At 54.7% G+C, this 14,607-nt stretch overlaps 1 protein-coding gene across 1 annotated transcript; it reads left to right on the forward strand.

Annotated features, from left to right (window-relative positions):
* The first annotated feature begins 789 nt into the window (after positions 1 to 789).
* C1QL1 (complement C1q like 1) lies at positions 790 to 8,651 on the forward strand. The gene is made up of 2 exons (XM_021673711.2): positions 790 to 1,641; positions 7,962 to 8,651. The coding sequence occupies exons 1-2, from the start codon at positions 1,045 to 1,047 to the stop codon at positions 8,139 to 8,141; spliced, it is 777 nt and encodes a 258-aa protein (XP_021529386.2). The 5' UTR covers positions 790 to 1,044; the 3' UTR covers positions 8,142 to 8,651.
* The last annotated feature ends 5,956 nt before the right edge of the window (positions 8,652 to 14,607 follow it).

The raw sequence follows: 14,607 nt of genomic DNA on the forward strand, positions 1-14,607 counted from the left end.
GCAGAGGCGAGGAGGCGGTTGAAGCTCCTACCACTTCCCGGGGAAGGCGGGACCCAGAACAGCCAGAGCCAGAAAGGAAGAGGCTGCCCTCAGGACTCGGGCTCCGCTGGGCCCCTGGACAGGCATTCATCCGATCCCCGATCACCCAGACGGGTGGTCTGCGAGGCCTGAGTGCCAAAGGGTCCCCTCCGTATCCTCTTCCCGTCATAACCCCCTTTCTCATCCTACCTTCCCGCTCCCCGCTCCGTCCTCCCCTCAATCGCTCTCTTTGTGCCCTGCAGACCCGGGAGCTACCCTTTCGCTTCCGCCCCCTGCGAGTCTTGGCCTGTGGCGACCCCCGTCCCTCACAGTTTTCCTAGTGACCGACCCTCGAGGCCTCTCCTCTCCCGATCCCCCTCGGCGCTCTCTAGCTCTCCCCGTGGCCCTCTCTCTCGTTCGCTCTTTGGTCCCCACTCTCCCCTTCCCTCGGAACGCCTCTCGGGTCTCTCGGACTTCAGCCCCAACCCCATTTCCAAGTCTCTGTCTCCGCGTCCTCAGTCTCCCCTTTCCTCTCCCAGCTCCCGCGGGTGTCCCCGCGGCCCCGCCCCCTTATGCCCCGCCCACCTCGAGGAGCCCGCGGCCCAATTAGGAGCCGGCCCCGCCCGCAGCCCCACCCCTCGTGCGCCCGGAGCCTCGCGGAGCGGTCGGGGCGGGGCCCGGCCGAGGGGGCGGTGGCCCGCGCGCGAGGAGGCGGGAGGAGCCAGGCGGGAGGCGGGAGGCGGGAGGCAGGAGGCGGCGGCCGCGGCGCTCAGTCCAGCAGCGCAGCAGGAGGGAGGCGCGAGGCCGGAGCCGGCGGCTGGGCTCCGCAGCGCAGTCAGCGCAGCGCGGCGCCCCGGGCCCGGCCCCATGCCTGCAGCCCCGCGGGACCGCCCTTGAGCGCGGGCGCGTAGCCCGCGCCCCCTGCCCGCCGGCACCATTGCCCCGACGGCGCGGCCGGGCGGCCCGGCGCTCCCCAGGCTCCGCGCGGGCCGGAAGACGCTGCTAGCGGCCGCTGCGGGCGTGGTGATGCTGCTGGTGCTGGTGGTGCTCATCCCGGTGCTGGTGAGCTCGGGCGGCCCGGACGGCCACTATGAGATGCTGGGCACCTGCCGCATGGTGTGCGACCCCTACCCCGCGCGGGGCCCCGGCGCCGGCGCGCGGCCCGACGGCGGCGACGCCCTGAGCGAGCAGAGCGGCGCGCCCCCGCCTTCCACGCTGGTGCAGGGCCCCCAGGGGAAGCCGGGCCGCACCGGCAAGCCCGGCCCTCCGGGGCCTCCCGGGGACCCAGGTCCTCCTGGCCCTGTGGGGCCACCGGGGGAGAAGGGTGAGCCAGGCAAGCCGGGCCCTCCGGGGCTGCCGGGAGCAGGGGGCAGCGGCGCCATCAGCACAGCCACCTACACCACGGTGCCGCGCGTGGCCTTCTACGCCGGCCTCAAGAACCCCCACGAGGGTTACGAGGTGCTCAAGTTTGACGACGTGGTCACCAACCTAGGCAACAACTACGACGCGGCCAGCGGCAAGTTTACGTGCAACATTCCCGGCACCTACTTTTTCACCTACCATGTCCTCATGCGCGGCGGCGACGGCACCAGTATGTGGGCGGACCTCTGCAAGAACGGCCAGGTGGGCCAGGCGGGGCATGGGGCTGGCCTGGGGGCAGGGCACCCAGGGAGCCCGGGGCAAATAGGTACCTGATCGGAGTTGGCGGGGGCGCCAGGCGGATGCAGGTGGAGACCCCACCCAACAGCGTCCGGCTTAGGCGTCACATGTAGGAATGATCGGAGCCAGCGGACACCTCCGATCCTCAGTTCCTGGGTCCCCGCTCCAAGACAGACGCTGCTGGGCACCTTCTGGAACGTTGCTAGAAATTCAGGAAATAAACCCAACTAGTCAGAGCTCAGGGCTCCCAGGTGCACCGACTTGCCCTTGGGAGCTTGCCCCTTGGGAAGTAGATTCAGGCCGACACCAACTGGCGATAAGGGGAGGAGGGCAAGGATGGGCTCCGGCGCATGGAATAGGGAGAAGCAGCATCCGCGCCCGCGCCCGCGGGAGCCTAGGCGCGTGGCCTTGCGTGCACGCGAAGGAGGCCGGCTGCAGGAAATGTCTAGGGCACAAAGGCAAAGGGAGCCCGGTGCTTAGAGCCTTGGCTGTAGTGCGTCCCCTGTCCCTTGCCCTCGAGAAGGAACCACTGGGGGGATCTGACATCCTTGGCAAAATCCGGGAGTTGGGGAGCTCTTTCCCTCTGTGGCAGAGCTACCCAGAACAAGAAGGCAGCCTTTGGGGCGCGGGGGAGTTTTTCCCTCTGAGGCCGAGGGAAGAGATGGAAACTCACCCTCCTCTTGGTCTCCCAGTTTCAGCCCCTCCTGACTCTGGAGTCCATGAGATCCTCTCCATTCCCTGTCCCCATCCCAGACGCTGGAGCTGGAAAGCACAGAGTGTGCCGGGGACTTTAGTACAGGGACTCTGGTACCAGGACTTGCATGTGCTCTCCTTGGAATGGCCAACCCCAGGACTAACCTCCACCCAGCCCTGCCCCGGGGTGACAACTTTAGGCAGCTCTCTTGATACACCTCCCTTCCCAGTAGTGGCCTGGTGCCTGGAGATGTGGTCAGGCTGAGCATTCTCTTGGAAGAAGGGGACCCCTGGTCAGAACTAAAGCTGAGCCAGTGGAAGTTGAGAAGGGATCTCCCACGATTGAGACGCAAGACCTTGTTGGAACCCTTCCCAAGGCAGCACTGCCCTGAGACTCTGCCAGCCTGTGTGTCTGCAAGTCTTGGGGGCAGGGACAAGCAGGGAAAGTGAGCAGAAAGCCTGCCAGGTGCTTATAAGGCAGCCCTTCTTCTCTTTCCTCTGCCTGGCTGCCCCCCGACCCCCCAACACCTTTCCTCTGGTTTCTGCCTCTCCCCTGCCTCTTTCTTCTATTTTTCTGTTTCTTGTCCATCTCTCCCTGGGTTTCTGGCCTTTCCTCCCTGGGTCTAACCCCACTCCCCTATTCCTTGTATGTCTCTCTCTCCCACTTGTGTCTATCAGGCATCCCCATGTCTTTCCTCTTTGTCCTTGGTTCCTGATCAAATGGGAGGCCTCAGTATCCAGCAAAGGCTTATTCTGCAGACAGTCCCATGATTCCCCCTATTAATCACCAATAAGGGATGCAGCAATGTCACCTTCATCAATGGAATGTCTTCCTTCCCCAAAGAAGTTTGGGCTGACACAGAGCTGAGGTTTCAGGGGGTTGGGGACTTGCCTGGATAGGGAGGCAGTCACTGGGCTACAGGTTGGCCCTAGATCCTGCACCACCTCAGGAGGTCCCAGCAGGTCCCCAGAGATGAGGCAAAAGGAGGCCCCAGAGATGCTGTGTGCTTAAAGTGGGGAACTTGCTTCAGTCGCTGGGAGGTAAAACCATCTCAAAAGGTCCTTTTCCCTCCAGCAGGGGCAGGATGTTGACAGAATCTGATGAAGGGGTGCTCACTGGAGATGGGACCACAGGCTAGTAGGAAAAAAGGAGGTGGCTTTAACTACGGGTTTCAAAGGCTCAGCACTTTAATAGTTACTCAGACCAGCCCCCTCTAAAGAAAACCAGGAGAGGCCAGGTGCAATGGCTCACGTTTGTAATCCCAGTACTTTGGGAGGCCAAAATGGGCAGATAACTGAGGTCAGGTGTTCGAGACCAGCCTGGCCAACATGGTAAAACCCCGACTCTACTAAAAATACAAAAATTAGTCGGGTGTGATGGCGCATGCCTGTAATCTCAGCTATTCGGGAGGCTGAGGCAAGAGAATCACTTGAACCCAGGAGGTGGAGGTTGCCATGAGCTGAGATCTCAGCACTGCACTCCAGCCTGGGCAACAGAGTGAGACTCTGTCTCAAAAAAAAAAAAAAGGAAAGAAAACCAGGAGAAATAGTGGGGCCTATAGCCCCCTCTCCCATGTCCTTTATGACTTCTTCCAAATTACCCAAGAGACTCATTTGATCTCACTAGCCATCCCACTTGTTAGTTTGAGCCTCTACTACGAGCCAGGTTTGAGGCTTTGTAGTTCAATCCACTTGCTGTCCAAGACCTCATGGCCTGTGCAGGGGGAACAGTTGCAACATACAACCACACACCCCAACGAATACTGTGTTAAAGGTGGGCTGGGAGCCCAACTGATGACTTCGGTCCCCAAATGTGTTGGCTGGGAGGGAGTGCATCAGTAGGGCCTACCCTGCCGCAGACCAACCTGATATGGGGGAGAAGATGGTGAACCTTGGTCCCCAAGGTGAGGAGATACCGCTAGGGAGAAAATAAAATGTCAAGTATAGGGAAAAGGTGGCTGAGAGGTGGATAAGGACATTTAAATAAGCAGAGAAAAAAATGGCAAGACCAGCCAATGGATGGGAACAGAAGAGAGAAGCTTGTACTTCCCATGACTTCAGAACCGGGGGCCACCCTGAGCACTGCGCTTTTCCTTCCTGGCTTCCTGCCTGCAGAGAGGCTTCCAGAATTTCTCTGGGGAGGCAGAGCAGAATCTGGGCTCTGCCTCTACTCCAGGCAAGTTCAGGATGGAGATCACCATCTTCAAGCCTGGCACTGAGGCTCCCTCGGTCCTTATCTGAGGTCCACTGACCCCTGTCCTTAGGGGTAGCCTTGAGTCAACACCCCTGATGGCACCAAGCCCTGGCTATTAGGATACAAGGAGCCTGGGAAAGGGTTCTGGGTTGGCGGTGGAGCCCTGGGTGTGGTGAGTTGCCTGCAACTGCCTGCAAGATCCACAGTTCAGGTGGGTTAGAGGACACAAAATTAATAAACTGGGCAGGGGGCTTTATGAGGAGGTGCCAGGGCTTGTGGTCAGGGTGCTGCTTATCCAAGGGAGGAGGGTGTGAGTATCCCCAATGTGCAAGGGGTTTGACAACAGAGTCTGACTGCAGCGAGAAGAGTTGGCGTATGTAAATTGAAGGTGGTGGTATAAAGACCTAAGGAGACACGGTGCCTCACGCCTATAATCCCAGCACTTTGGGAGGCCAAGGCAGGCAGATCACTGGAGGTCAGGAGTTCGAGACCAGCCTGTCCAATATGGTGAAACCCTGTCTCTACTAAAAATACAAAAAAAAAAAAAAAAAGCCAGATGTGATGGTGGGTGCCTATAATTTCAGCTATTCAGGAGGCTGAGGTAAACCTCTGGGAAGCGGAGGTTGCAGTAAGCCAAGATCGTGCCACTGTACTCTATCCTGAGCAACAGAGCGAGACTCTATCTCAAAAAAGAAAAACCCCTGGTGGTGGCAGATGGCCCCCTGGCTATCCTCTCTGGCCCCCTAATGCCTTTCACAACACAGAGCCGAGTGCCTGGCACAGTGGGAGCACTGTAAATGTGCTCTGTAAAAGTAATGTGCACTGTAAATGTGCCACTGTAAAAGTGTCCCCCATGGGCCAGGCTGGCTTCCCTGTGGGAGCCACATCTGCACACCTAAGACCCCAGCATTGATCTGAGGGCAGGGACATGTTTCCTGGATACCCCCTCACCCAGTTCCCTTGGTCAGACCATTGCCTCAGTTTCCTCTCTTGGCAGCCATTAAGGAACTCATTCTATAGCGCTCCCTCGTGACAAGGCCCAGACCTGCTTTCCTGCTTCCTTGGCAACCTCAATTCCCCACACTTCCCCTTGGACCCCAGGAGGAGCTGCAGGCCTCAACTATCTCCAGTCAGGCAGAGAATTGGGACCCCTGGGTTCCATTCCTGGATCCCCTACCGTCTGAGGATGGAAGGGCATAAATTCTCTCTGCCTCCATGGATAATTAGGATAATTACGGCAACAATCATGGTGATGAATAAATAATAAACATAAGCATAACAGTTCTGATGCAGTCACATCACCAGGAGATTCCTGATGACAGATGACTCTGTTCCAGTGGATTTGGCTATTAAGGAGCACACTGTTTTAATGAGTTAAGGCTAAATTAATCTGGGCAATAAAAATAATTGTTATTAGTAGTAATTTATTAGCAAAGATAATGAAATGCATGTGTAATAATAAATACTACCAGGATTAGGGCTCAGGGAACAATACAGAAGTTGGCTGCTTGCTTTCAGCTCTTCCCTAATAGCTCAAAGCCCCATCAAGAGCAAAATTTTTTTTTCTACATCATCAAAAGACTTTTACAGAGGTGGCAGTGGTGAGGCAACATCTTCTCATCCATTTTCTAGACAGAGAAACTGAGCTCTTTTGCAGACAGCACCTCCCCCCTCACTTATCCCCCCCAACCTTTAACTAGACCAGTGTTCCCAGCTAAGCACACACAAAGTTTCTTCTCAAGCTGGGGAAGAAGAGGTTGAGGGAAGAGAAGGGGCTGGAGATGGGTTTTAAACAGAGGCCCACATGCAAATATGTCCAGTCCTCTTCATCACAGCATCGTGGCTGAGTCAGCAGCTCTGGCACAGCTGACCTGCAGTGTTGCCTCCAGCCCAGGAGAGAGGATGGGCTCCTCCCCTAATGTGGCTTGGTTCTACCCAGACTTCAGCCCTGGGGGGTGGGATGGTAAGCTGCCTTCAGAGAAGGGACAGGATAGAGAGGGGCCATGGAGAAACCTGGCTGAGAGGACCCCACTCAGTGCAGCCTCCCCTTACCACAACCCACGGTCCTGGAGAGGGCCATTCTCTTCCAGGTCTCTACCCAGGATACCCTGGAGAGGCCCCATCTTCACACTCAGGCCTTGTGTTTCCATAGCTGTTAGAAGAATGTCTGTAGATCATTTGTTCACCACCATACAATCTCTCTCTCTCTCTCTTTTTTTTTTTTTTTTGAGACTGAGTCTGTCTCCCAGGCTGGAGTGCAGTGGTGCAGTCTTGGCTCGCTGCAGCCTCTGTCTCCTGGGTTCAAGTGATTCTCCTGCCTCAGCCTCCCAAGTAGCTGGGATTACAGGTGTGTGCCACTACACCTGGCTAATTTTTGTATTTTTAGTACAAGTTGGCCAGGCTGGTCTCGAACTCCTGACCTCAAATGATCCACCCTCCCAAAGTGCTGGGATTACAGGCGTGAGCCACCACACAATCTCTTATGATTACAGTCAGAGCCCCCAAAAGTGACAGCAGGCTCCAAGCCCAAATACTGGTGCTCCCTTGACTCATTATCCTGCCTGTCCCTCCCCATCTCCCATCAAGGCAGGGACCAGCAAGGATGTCACATCAGACTGAGAATCCCAGAGAGAAGTTAAGGCCTGGATTCCCTTCTTCCCACCCACTTCCTTTCTACCACCCTGGGGTGAGGCAGGAGGGGCTACAAGTCCTCTTTGGGTAGGTAGTGACAGTATCTAGCTACAGCTCCACGGAGGCTGGCACCCAGGCCCCTTCTAAACGCTGGGAGGCCTTCCATCTGGCCATGCTTTTCCGTCTGGCACTGCTACAGCATGAGAGACTCTAAGACACACCTCAGACCAAAGACCTGGCCCTAGTTCCAGGGTGGTTGCTGACTGGCAGCCTGGCATTGGTCCAGCCACCTCACCTGTGGGGCCAAGGTGTACCCTTGTGTCCATCCACTGACATAAGATCCAGTGGGTGTGGCTGAAGCAGTGGCATCATTATGAAAACAGAGAGAAAGGAATGATGAGAGAAGGGAAGGCCCTCCATCCCCTGGAGGTCCAGAGAATTCCTCTTTTCAAGGAAGGGCTTCCAGGCTTCCTGGAGGTATTGAGGTTCTTGCCGGCGGGATGGAAAGCCCCACAGGAGTTAAGGAGGAAGACTCTGCCTTGACTCCCATTCAGGCCCAGATCAGACCTGCCCTAGAAATCCAGGGCTCCCCTCTGCTCCTCTCCTGAGACAAGCTATGTATGATTGGAAGGGGGCCAGATGGGATGAGGTGAGGCTGGAGGCCAGGTTTCAGGGTCCACTGATCCTCCCCACGGGACTACCTCACCTCCCTCCCTTCTCGTCCTCCTTCCCCTCTCGCCCTCCCTCCTGTGTCCCCCACCGGCAGGTGCGGGCCAGTGCTATTGCCCAGGACGCGGACCAGAACTACGACTATGCTAGCAACAGCGTGATTCTGCACCTGGACGCCGGCGACGAGGTCTTTATCAAGCTCGACGGAGGCAAAGCACACGGCGGCAACAGCAACAAATACAGCACGTTCTCCGGCTTCATCATCTACTCCGACTGAGCCCCCCACGTCTCCCTCCACCCACGTCCCTCACCCCCTGGGGTCCCCTCCGGGTGGGGCAGGCGGTGACCTGCCCCCGCGCCCCCCCACCCGCTCGCAGCCTGGCCCTCCCCGGCTATGACGCCCCTGGCCCGCGCTCACCACCGCCTGGGCCACAGCTAGGCCCTCCCGCCGGCTCGCTGCAGAGCCGGGCCCAGCACATAAAGCACCCGGTCCTGGTCCCGGTTTCCGGGAGCCGGGGTTGACCGCACCCGCCCGGCCCTCACTGTATATTTGTACAATAGGACTGTTTACTGCCCACCCCGCCTGCCAGCCTGCCCCTGCCTGGGGAGAGTTCGCGGCGGCGGGTTGCTTCCTGCGCTCTGAGATGAGCTGCCCTCGGCCCCCTCCGGGGTGGCGCGCCTGGGGGAGGGGGGAGTTGGGGGCTGGATAGCTTCCCAGCACCCTCAGAGCCCCCGCCCGGCTGTGCCCCGTCTGACCAAAGCTATAATAAAAACATTTCCACCCCGCGGGGGTTTCACTCTGTGCCCTGGGGTGGGCTACAGGAGGGGCCGAGGACCGTGCCCTCTTCCAGATTAGGAAGGGGTCTGGTGGAAGTTTCTAGGGGAAACCAGGTGCCAGAGCCAGAGTTGCTCCAGGAGGACGTTGCCAAAGGGCTCGATGCCCACCACAGCCCAAGTGGGTCTGGGCAGCTGGGAGGGGAAGCAGCCCAGTTACTTCATCATCTTCCATGGTGGACAAGTACCATTTTTGCCTTGCTGAAAGTGGCATCGGCATTCCACAAGCACAGGTGATCTTTAAACTAGGAGACCTGGGTCCTGCCCTGGGCCACGGTGTATGATCCTGGGCAAGTCACTTCTCTCAACTCAAGTTGGGATTAGTGACAGCCATAGAAAGGAACATGCTTTGGACTAAAGGCTGGTTGATCTTGGTCTATGCACTTGACCTCTGTGCCTCAGTTTTCTCATCAATAAACATAGGTAAGGAGACCTACCTCACTTGACTGAGGATTAGAGGTACATTTTTATGTGCTCAATAAACATAGCTTTTATTATTTATATATAACTTTAACTTGCAAAAGGCTTTCAAGTATGTTATCTCAAGTTTTCCAAACAGCCCTGAGAGGTTGGACATAGATTTTATTTTTGCAGGGAGATTAAATATCTTGCTTACACAGTTTCTAAGTTCTGTGATTGCACTCGAAAATCCAAGACATGACCAGGCACAGTGGCTCACACTTGTAATTCCAGCACTTTGAGAGGCTGAGGCAGGAGGATCACTCGAGGTTAGGAGTTTGAAAACAGCTTAGCCAACATGGTGAAACCCTGTCTGTACTAAAAATACAAAAATTAGCTGGGCATGGTGGCAGATACCTGTAATCCCAGCTACTTGGGAGGCTGAGGCAGGAGAATCCTTGGAACCCAGGAGGTGGAGGTTGCAATGAGCCAAGATCTCACCATTGCACTCCAGCCTGGGTGACAGAACAAGACTCCAGCCAGCAAGCAAGGAGAAAGAAAGAAAGAGAAAGAAAGAAAGAAGAATGAAAGAGAAAGAAAGAGAGAAAGAAAGAGGAAGGAAGGAAGAAAGAAAAGAGAGAAAGGAAGGAAGGAAGAAGAGAGGAAGGAAGGAAGGAGAGAGAGAAAGAAAATCCAAGACATAACCAAGTCCCCTTACCCCACCACTGCCATCCTCACTTCCTGTAACTGGGGGCGATGTCACACAGGGCATTTCTAGATAACAACAGCTAATATTGAGAGAGTGCCCACTATATGTCAGGTTCTATGTAGGAACTTTATAAATATTATCTCGTGGATAATGTGTGCGGGGGTGGGCAGTAGATCTATAGGAAATGATCTCATGCCCTTTAAAATTATGCTGTTATTTTATCCATTTTAGGTGGGGAAACTGAGGCTCAGAGAGGCTAAGCAGCTTGCCAAGATCACAGAGCTAAAAACAGCTAAATGCCAGTTTTAAACCAAAGACCATACTCTTACCGGGTATGCCATATTTCATAGTGTTAGGATCTCGAAAGCAGATCTAAGGATGGCACCGGGGCAGCCTGAGCCCAGGCCTTCCACTCCCACCCCAGCCCTGCAGGGGCCTGATGGATTTACAAGCATCTGCCCTGGGCAGCAGCCATGGGCTGAGCCTCTTGGAGAATCCCAAGGCTCTACATTGAGGAAAGGTCCCATCTGGCCTCCCCTCCCCAGTCTAGCTCAGCTGGAGAGACAGGAAGGAGGAGTGGCCTCCCTCCCAGCCAGGCCTCATGTATAGACCCTTGTCATGGCTGGCAGACTTGAATGACTTTCTTTATCCTCCCTTCTTTTCCCTACTTCCCCTACTGCCAGCTGTGGCCATTGAATAAAATTAGCTTAATGCTTGTTCCTTCCCTGTGGGGTCTGGAGATTAAAATCTGCGGGTCCCCACAAACCCAATAAAATCCCTAGCAGGTCTGGCTGGAATGAGAGTCTCAGTAGGGAGAGTGATTAGATTAGAAGGCACTCCTTTGGCCCCCCAGTGCTGCCCACAGCCCCGGGTTCTCTAATGACCATTCGGGCCTGGAATTACCCAGCCACCACACCTGAAGGGCTCCCCACCCTTCCCAGAGGCCACCAGACTGATCCATGACCTCTGTTACAAGAAAAGGCATGTTAATCTTTTCTGTAGTGCGTGCCGGCCTGCTGGCTGGCCAGCCTGCTTTCTTTCCTTTCTGGCGACTTGACAATCCTCATGTTATTTTGAGAGATGGGGCTAACATCTCCATTTTGTAGGTGAGGAAACCATAGTCTGAAGAAGATTCGTGACTTGCCCACGGTCATGCAGTAAGGTGGTGGCACAGCTGGGGCTGGACTGAAGCCAAGGACTTTTTTGACCTTTGAAGGGCACCAGAAGTGTCCTGCAGTGCCAGCTTGCCAGCTGCTTGTCACTCAGCCCACATCCCAGCTGCAGGGGAACCTTCTAGGGAAATGCTTCCCATCAAACTGGGGCTCCTCAAGGGCAAAGTCTGTCTTTTTTCCTCAGACTTGGGACACCTGAGGGCAAGGACTGTGTCTCCACCATCAATTTGGGAAGTGTCCTAAAGGTAAGGCGAATATCTCCTGCATCAGACTAGAGGGCCTCAAAGACAAAGATTGTGTTTTCTCTTCAAATTGTCAGCTCCTTGAGCCTGGGGTGTGTATCTCCATCAAGACCAGGGATTTGGGGATTTCTAGATGCAAAGATTGGCTTCCACGTGCGGTTCTGAGGGGTAGACACTGTGCTTTTGCTTTTTCTTTTCTTTCTTTCTTTTTTGTTTTTTTGAGACAGAGTCTTACTCTGTTGCCAGGCTTGAGTGCAGTGGCAAGATCTCAGCTCACTGCAACCTCCGCCTCCTGGGTTCAAGTGATTCTCCTGCCTCAGCCTCCCAAGTAGCTGGGACTACAGGCACACACCACCGCACCCAGCTAATTTTTGTATTTTTAGTAGAGTCGGGGATTCACCATGTTGGCCAGGATGGTCTCGATCTCCTGCCCTTTTGATCTGCCCACCATGGCCTCCCAAACTGCTGGGATTACAGGCGTGAGCCACCGCGCCCGGCCCCCTCTTCTTCTATTAAACTAGAACTTTCTGAGAAAGGGCAGTCTCCACCCCCAGACTGGGGTTGCCTGAAGGAGAGACTGTCTTCTTATCTAACTGTAGGCTCTCTGAGAGCAGAGGCTGTGTCTGTCTTTTCTAGTGGGGTTCCCTGAAAGCAGGGCATGTGTCTCCCTCTTCTTCAGTCAGGGTTTTTTCTGGCACAGGAACATTCCAGGAAGCAGGGCTGTGTGGGTGGTGGGAAGGAGCTGGACAGTCAGAATGGCGTGTCCACTTTGGAGGAGAAGCAACAAACCGCCCCCGGCTGCCTCCCCTTTAGGAAGATGTGTGATTAATTAATGAATAATATCCCTGCCAGGAGGAGTGTGAGGACGGAGGTGCCCCTGGAGTTCTCCCACACGAGAAATGGCAGGTCATCCTGTGCCCAGGCAGCTACCAGCCCTAGGAGCTGGTGCTGCCCTGGTTTCTGGGGTTATGGGACCAGAGGGGGCAGCAGACCCACTGCTGGGGGCTGCCCTAATTGGATGACTTTGCAGGAAGGCCAGGCAGGTGTGCCCGGCTCTCCACTTCAGCTTGCTACGGACACATCTGCCACGGTGAGGTCTAAGGGTTAATTGCCTCCCGCCTCACTCTTGGTAACCAATATTTCATTTACTGCTTAGAGGGGGAGCTGCCCAGAGAATCAATCGTGGACAAGCATCCAGGAGACAGGGGAGCTGGGGAGACCCAGGAGCTGTTTTCTGGAGAAGCTCTGAGCACCAGAGGAGGAGGCAGGAGGCGGAGACCCAGAGAAGGCAGTCAATTGCTGAAAGCTGCTCTAGGCCTCGTCTGAGTTCTGCTGACCCTGACAGCAGCTCCAGGACCCCTAAGGGCTAGGAGAAAGTTCCAGGGGTCCAGAGGCCACACCACCCCAGCTAGCTGTGTTGTTGCCCATGCCCTGGTTCCTTCTGCAATTATTTATGTGGGTGCCCCCCAGACAAAACTGTAGAAGGTTAGATGCTGTTAATAAGGTTATTTTCACACGTGATGATGGTATATTTGAAAAGCGGAACTGGAGGTGTGAGTTCCTCACTCCCTTCCAGATAATAAATCTTAGAATCCTACAAATGAGGTGATAATAAAGTGGAAGTGAAAAGTCTACACGTTTAGAACTGGAAGGGGTTGGAAGGGATACTGAGAGGGGGCAGCTGGGACTGGGGGACAAAGGAGCCAGAGGGCTACCTACCCCATGCTCTCCATTCATTTGTGCCATCTGCCAAAATTGCGAATCAACACCACAGAATGGCCACTCTCATTACGCAGCTAGAAACACTAAGACCCAGAGAGGAAGCCAAAGTTGACTGGGTTGGCTCAGGGCAGAGCTAGAAAAGGAGATAGCAGGACCCAGTGGACACACAGGAAGTGAAGACAGAAGAACTGGGTTCAGCCGGGCACAGTGGCTCACATCTGTAATCCCAGAACTTTGGGAGGCCAAGGTGGGTGGATCACTTGAGGTCAGGAGTTTGAGACCAGCCTGGCCAACATGGTGAAACTCCCGTCTCTACTAAAAAGACAAAAATTAGCCAGACATGGTGGTGCATGCCTATAATTCCAGCTACTCGGGAGGCTGAGGCAGGAGAATCACTTGAACCTGGGAGGCGGAGGTTACAGTGAGCCAAGATCGTACCACTGCCCTCCAGACTGGACAACAGAGCGAGACTCCACCTCAAAAAAAAAAAAAAAAAGAATTGGGTTCAAGCCCTGATCATGCTCAGTGTTTCAGGAAAAGACACTTTAATCTCTGTGAGCCTCAGTTTCCCCTTCTACAAAATGGGGCTGGATAATTAAATTTTCTACTTGAAGGACTACTATGGGGCAGCAGATGAGAACCTGTTTTGGAAGTAACCAAGCACAATGCAACTGCATTTTATTAGTACAACCTAAGTTTCCTGAGCCCCAGGATTTAAAGTTCTTTTGACTGCACTTCAGTGCTGGGACGGAGATGATGATCATAGAAGACACCTAGGTTGTTCTCCTACCCTGAATCTCATCCCAAAGTGAGTGTAGGGCACTAGGGGAGGTTTGGATTGGGGTACCCAGGAGATGGAGCTAAGTACTGAGAATGGAGAGCTCTGAGTCCTCTTCTCTCCAGTGTGGATCTGCTCACTCTTCTGCTCTGTGGCCTCCAATTTGGGGTGAGAGTACAGGGAGAGCCCTGAGGCCCTGGCCCACCCATCTGTTCCTATCTCAGCTCATCTCGTTTCAACACATGTTACTGAACATCTCCTATGGGTAAGGCTCTAGCTCGGCTAAGGATCCAGAGATGAATAAGAAACCATCTAGAGTGAGGCACAGTGGCTCTGTAATCCCAGCACTTTGGGAGGCCGAGGCGGGTGGATCTCTGGAGCCCAGGAGTTCAAAACCAGCCTGGGAAAGATGGTGAAACTCCATTTCTATAAAAAATACAAAAACAATAAATTAGCCAGGTGTGGTGGTGCACACCTGTAGTCCCAGCTACTCAGGAGGCTGAGGTGGGAGGATCACTTGAGCCTGGGAGGTTGAGATGTAGTGAGCCATGATTGCAGCACTATGCTCCAGCCTGGGCAACAGAGTGAGATCTTTAAAAAAAACAAACAAACAAAAAAAAAAACAGAGTTTTGTTCTTGTCACCCAGGCTGGAGTGCAATGGTGTAATCTTGGCTCACTACAACCTCTGCCTCCTGGGTTCAAGTGATTCTCCCATTTCAGCCTCCCAAGTAGCTAGGATTACAGGTGCCCACCACCATGCCCAGCTAATTTTTTTGTTTTTAGGAGAGATGGGGTTTTATCATGTTGGCCAGTCTGATCTTGAACTCCTGACCTTAGGTGATCCACCTGCCTCGGCCTACCAAAGTGCTGGAATTACAGGTGTGAG

This window comes from Aotus nancymaae, unplaced genomic scaffold (assembly GCF_030222135.1).
Source record: "Aotus nancymaae isolate 86718 unplaced genomic scaffold, 86718_ANA_hifiasm-v0.15.2.pri h1tg000089l, whole genome shotgun sequence".
Taxonomy (NCBI): Eukaryota; Metazoa; Chordata; class Mammalia; order Primates; family Aotidae; genus Aotus; species Aotus nancymaae.

Coding starts and splice junctions, on each gene's coding strand:
- C1QL1 (XM_021673711.2), top strand. CDS start 1,045: ATGCTGCTGGTGCTGGTGGTGCTCATCCCGGTGCTGGTGAGCTCGGGC. Junction 1,642..7,961: donor ACCTCTGCAAGAACGGCCAG/GTGGGCCAGGCG, acceptor CCCCACCGGCAG/GTGCGGGCCAGTGCTATTGC.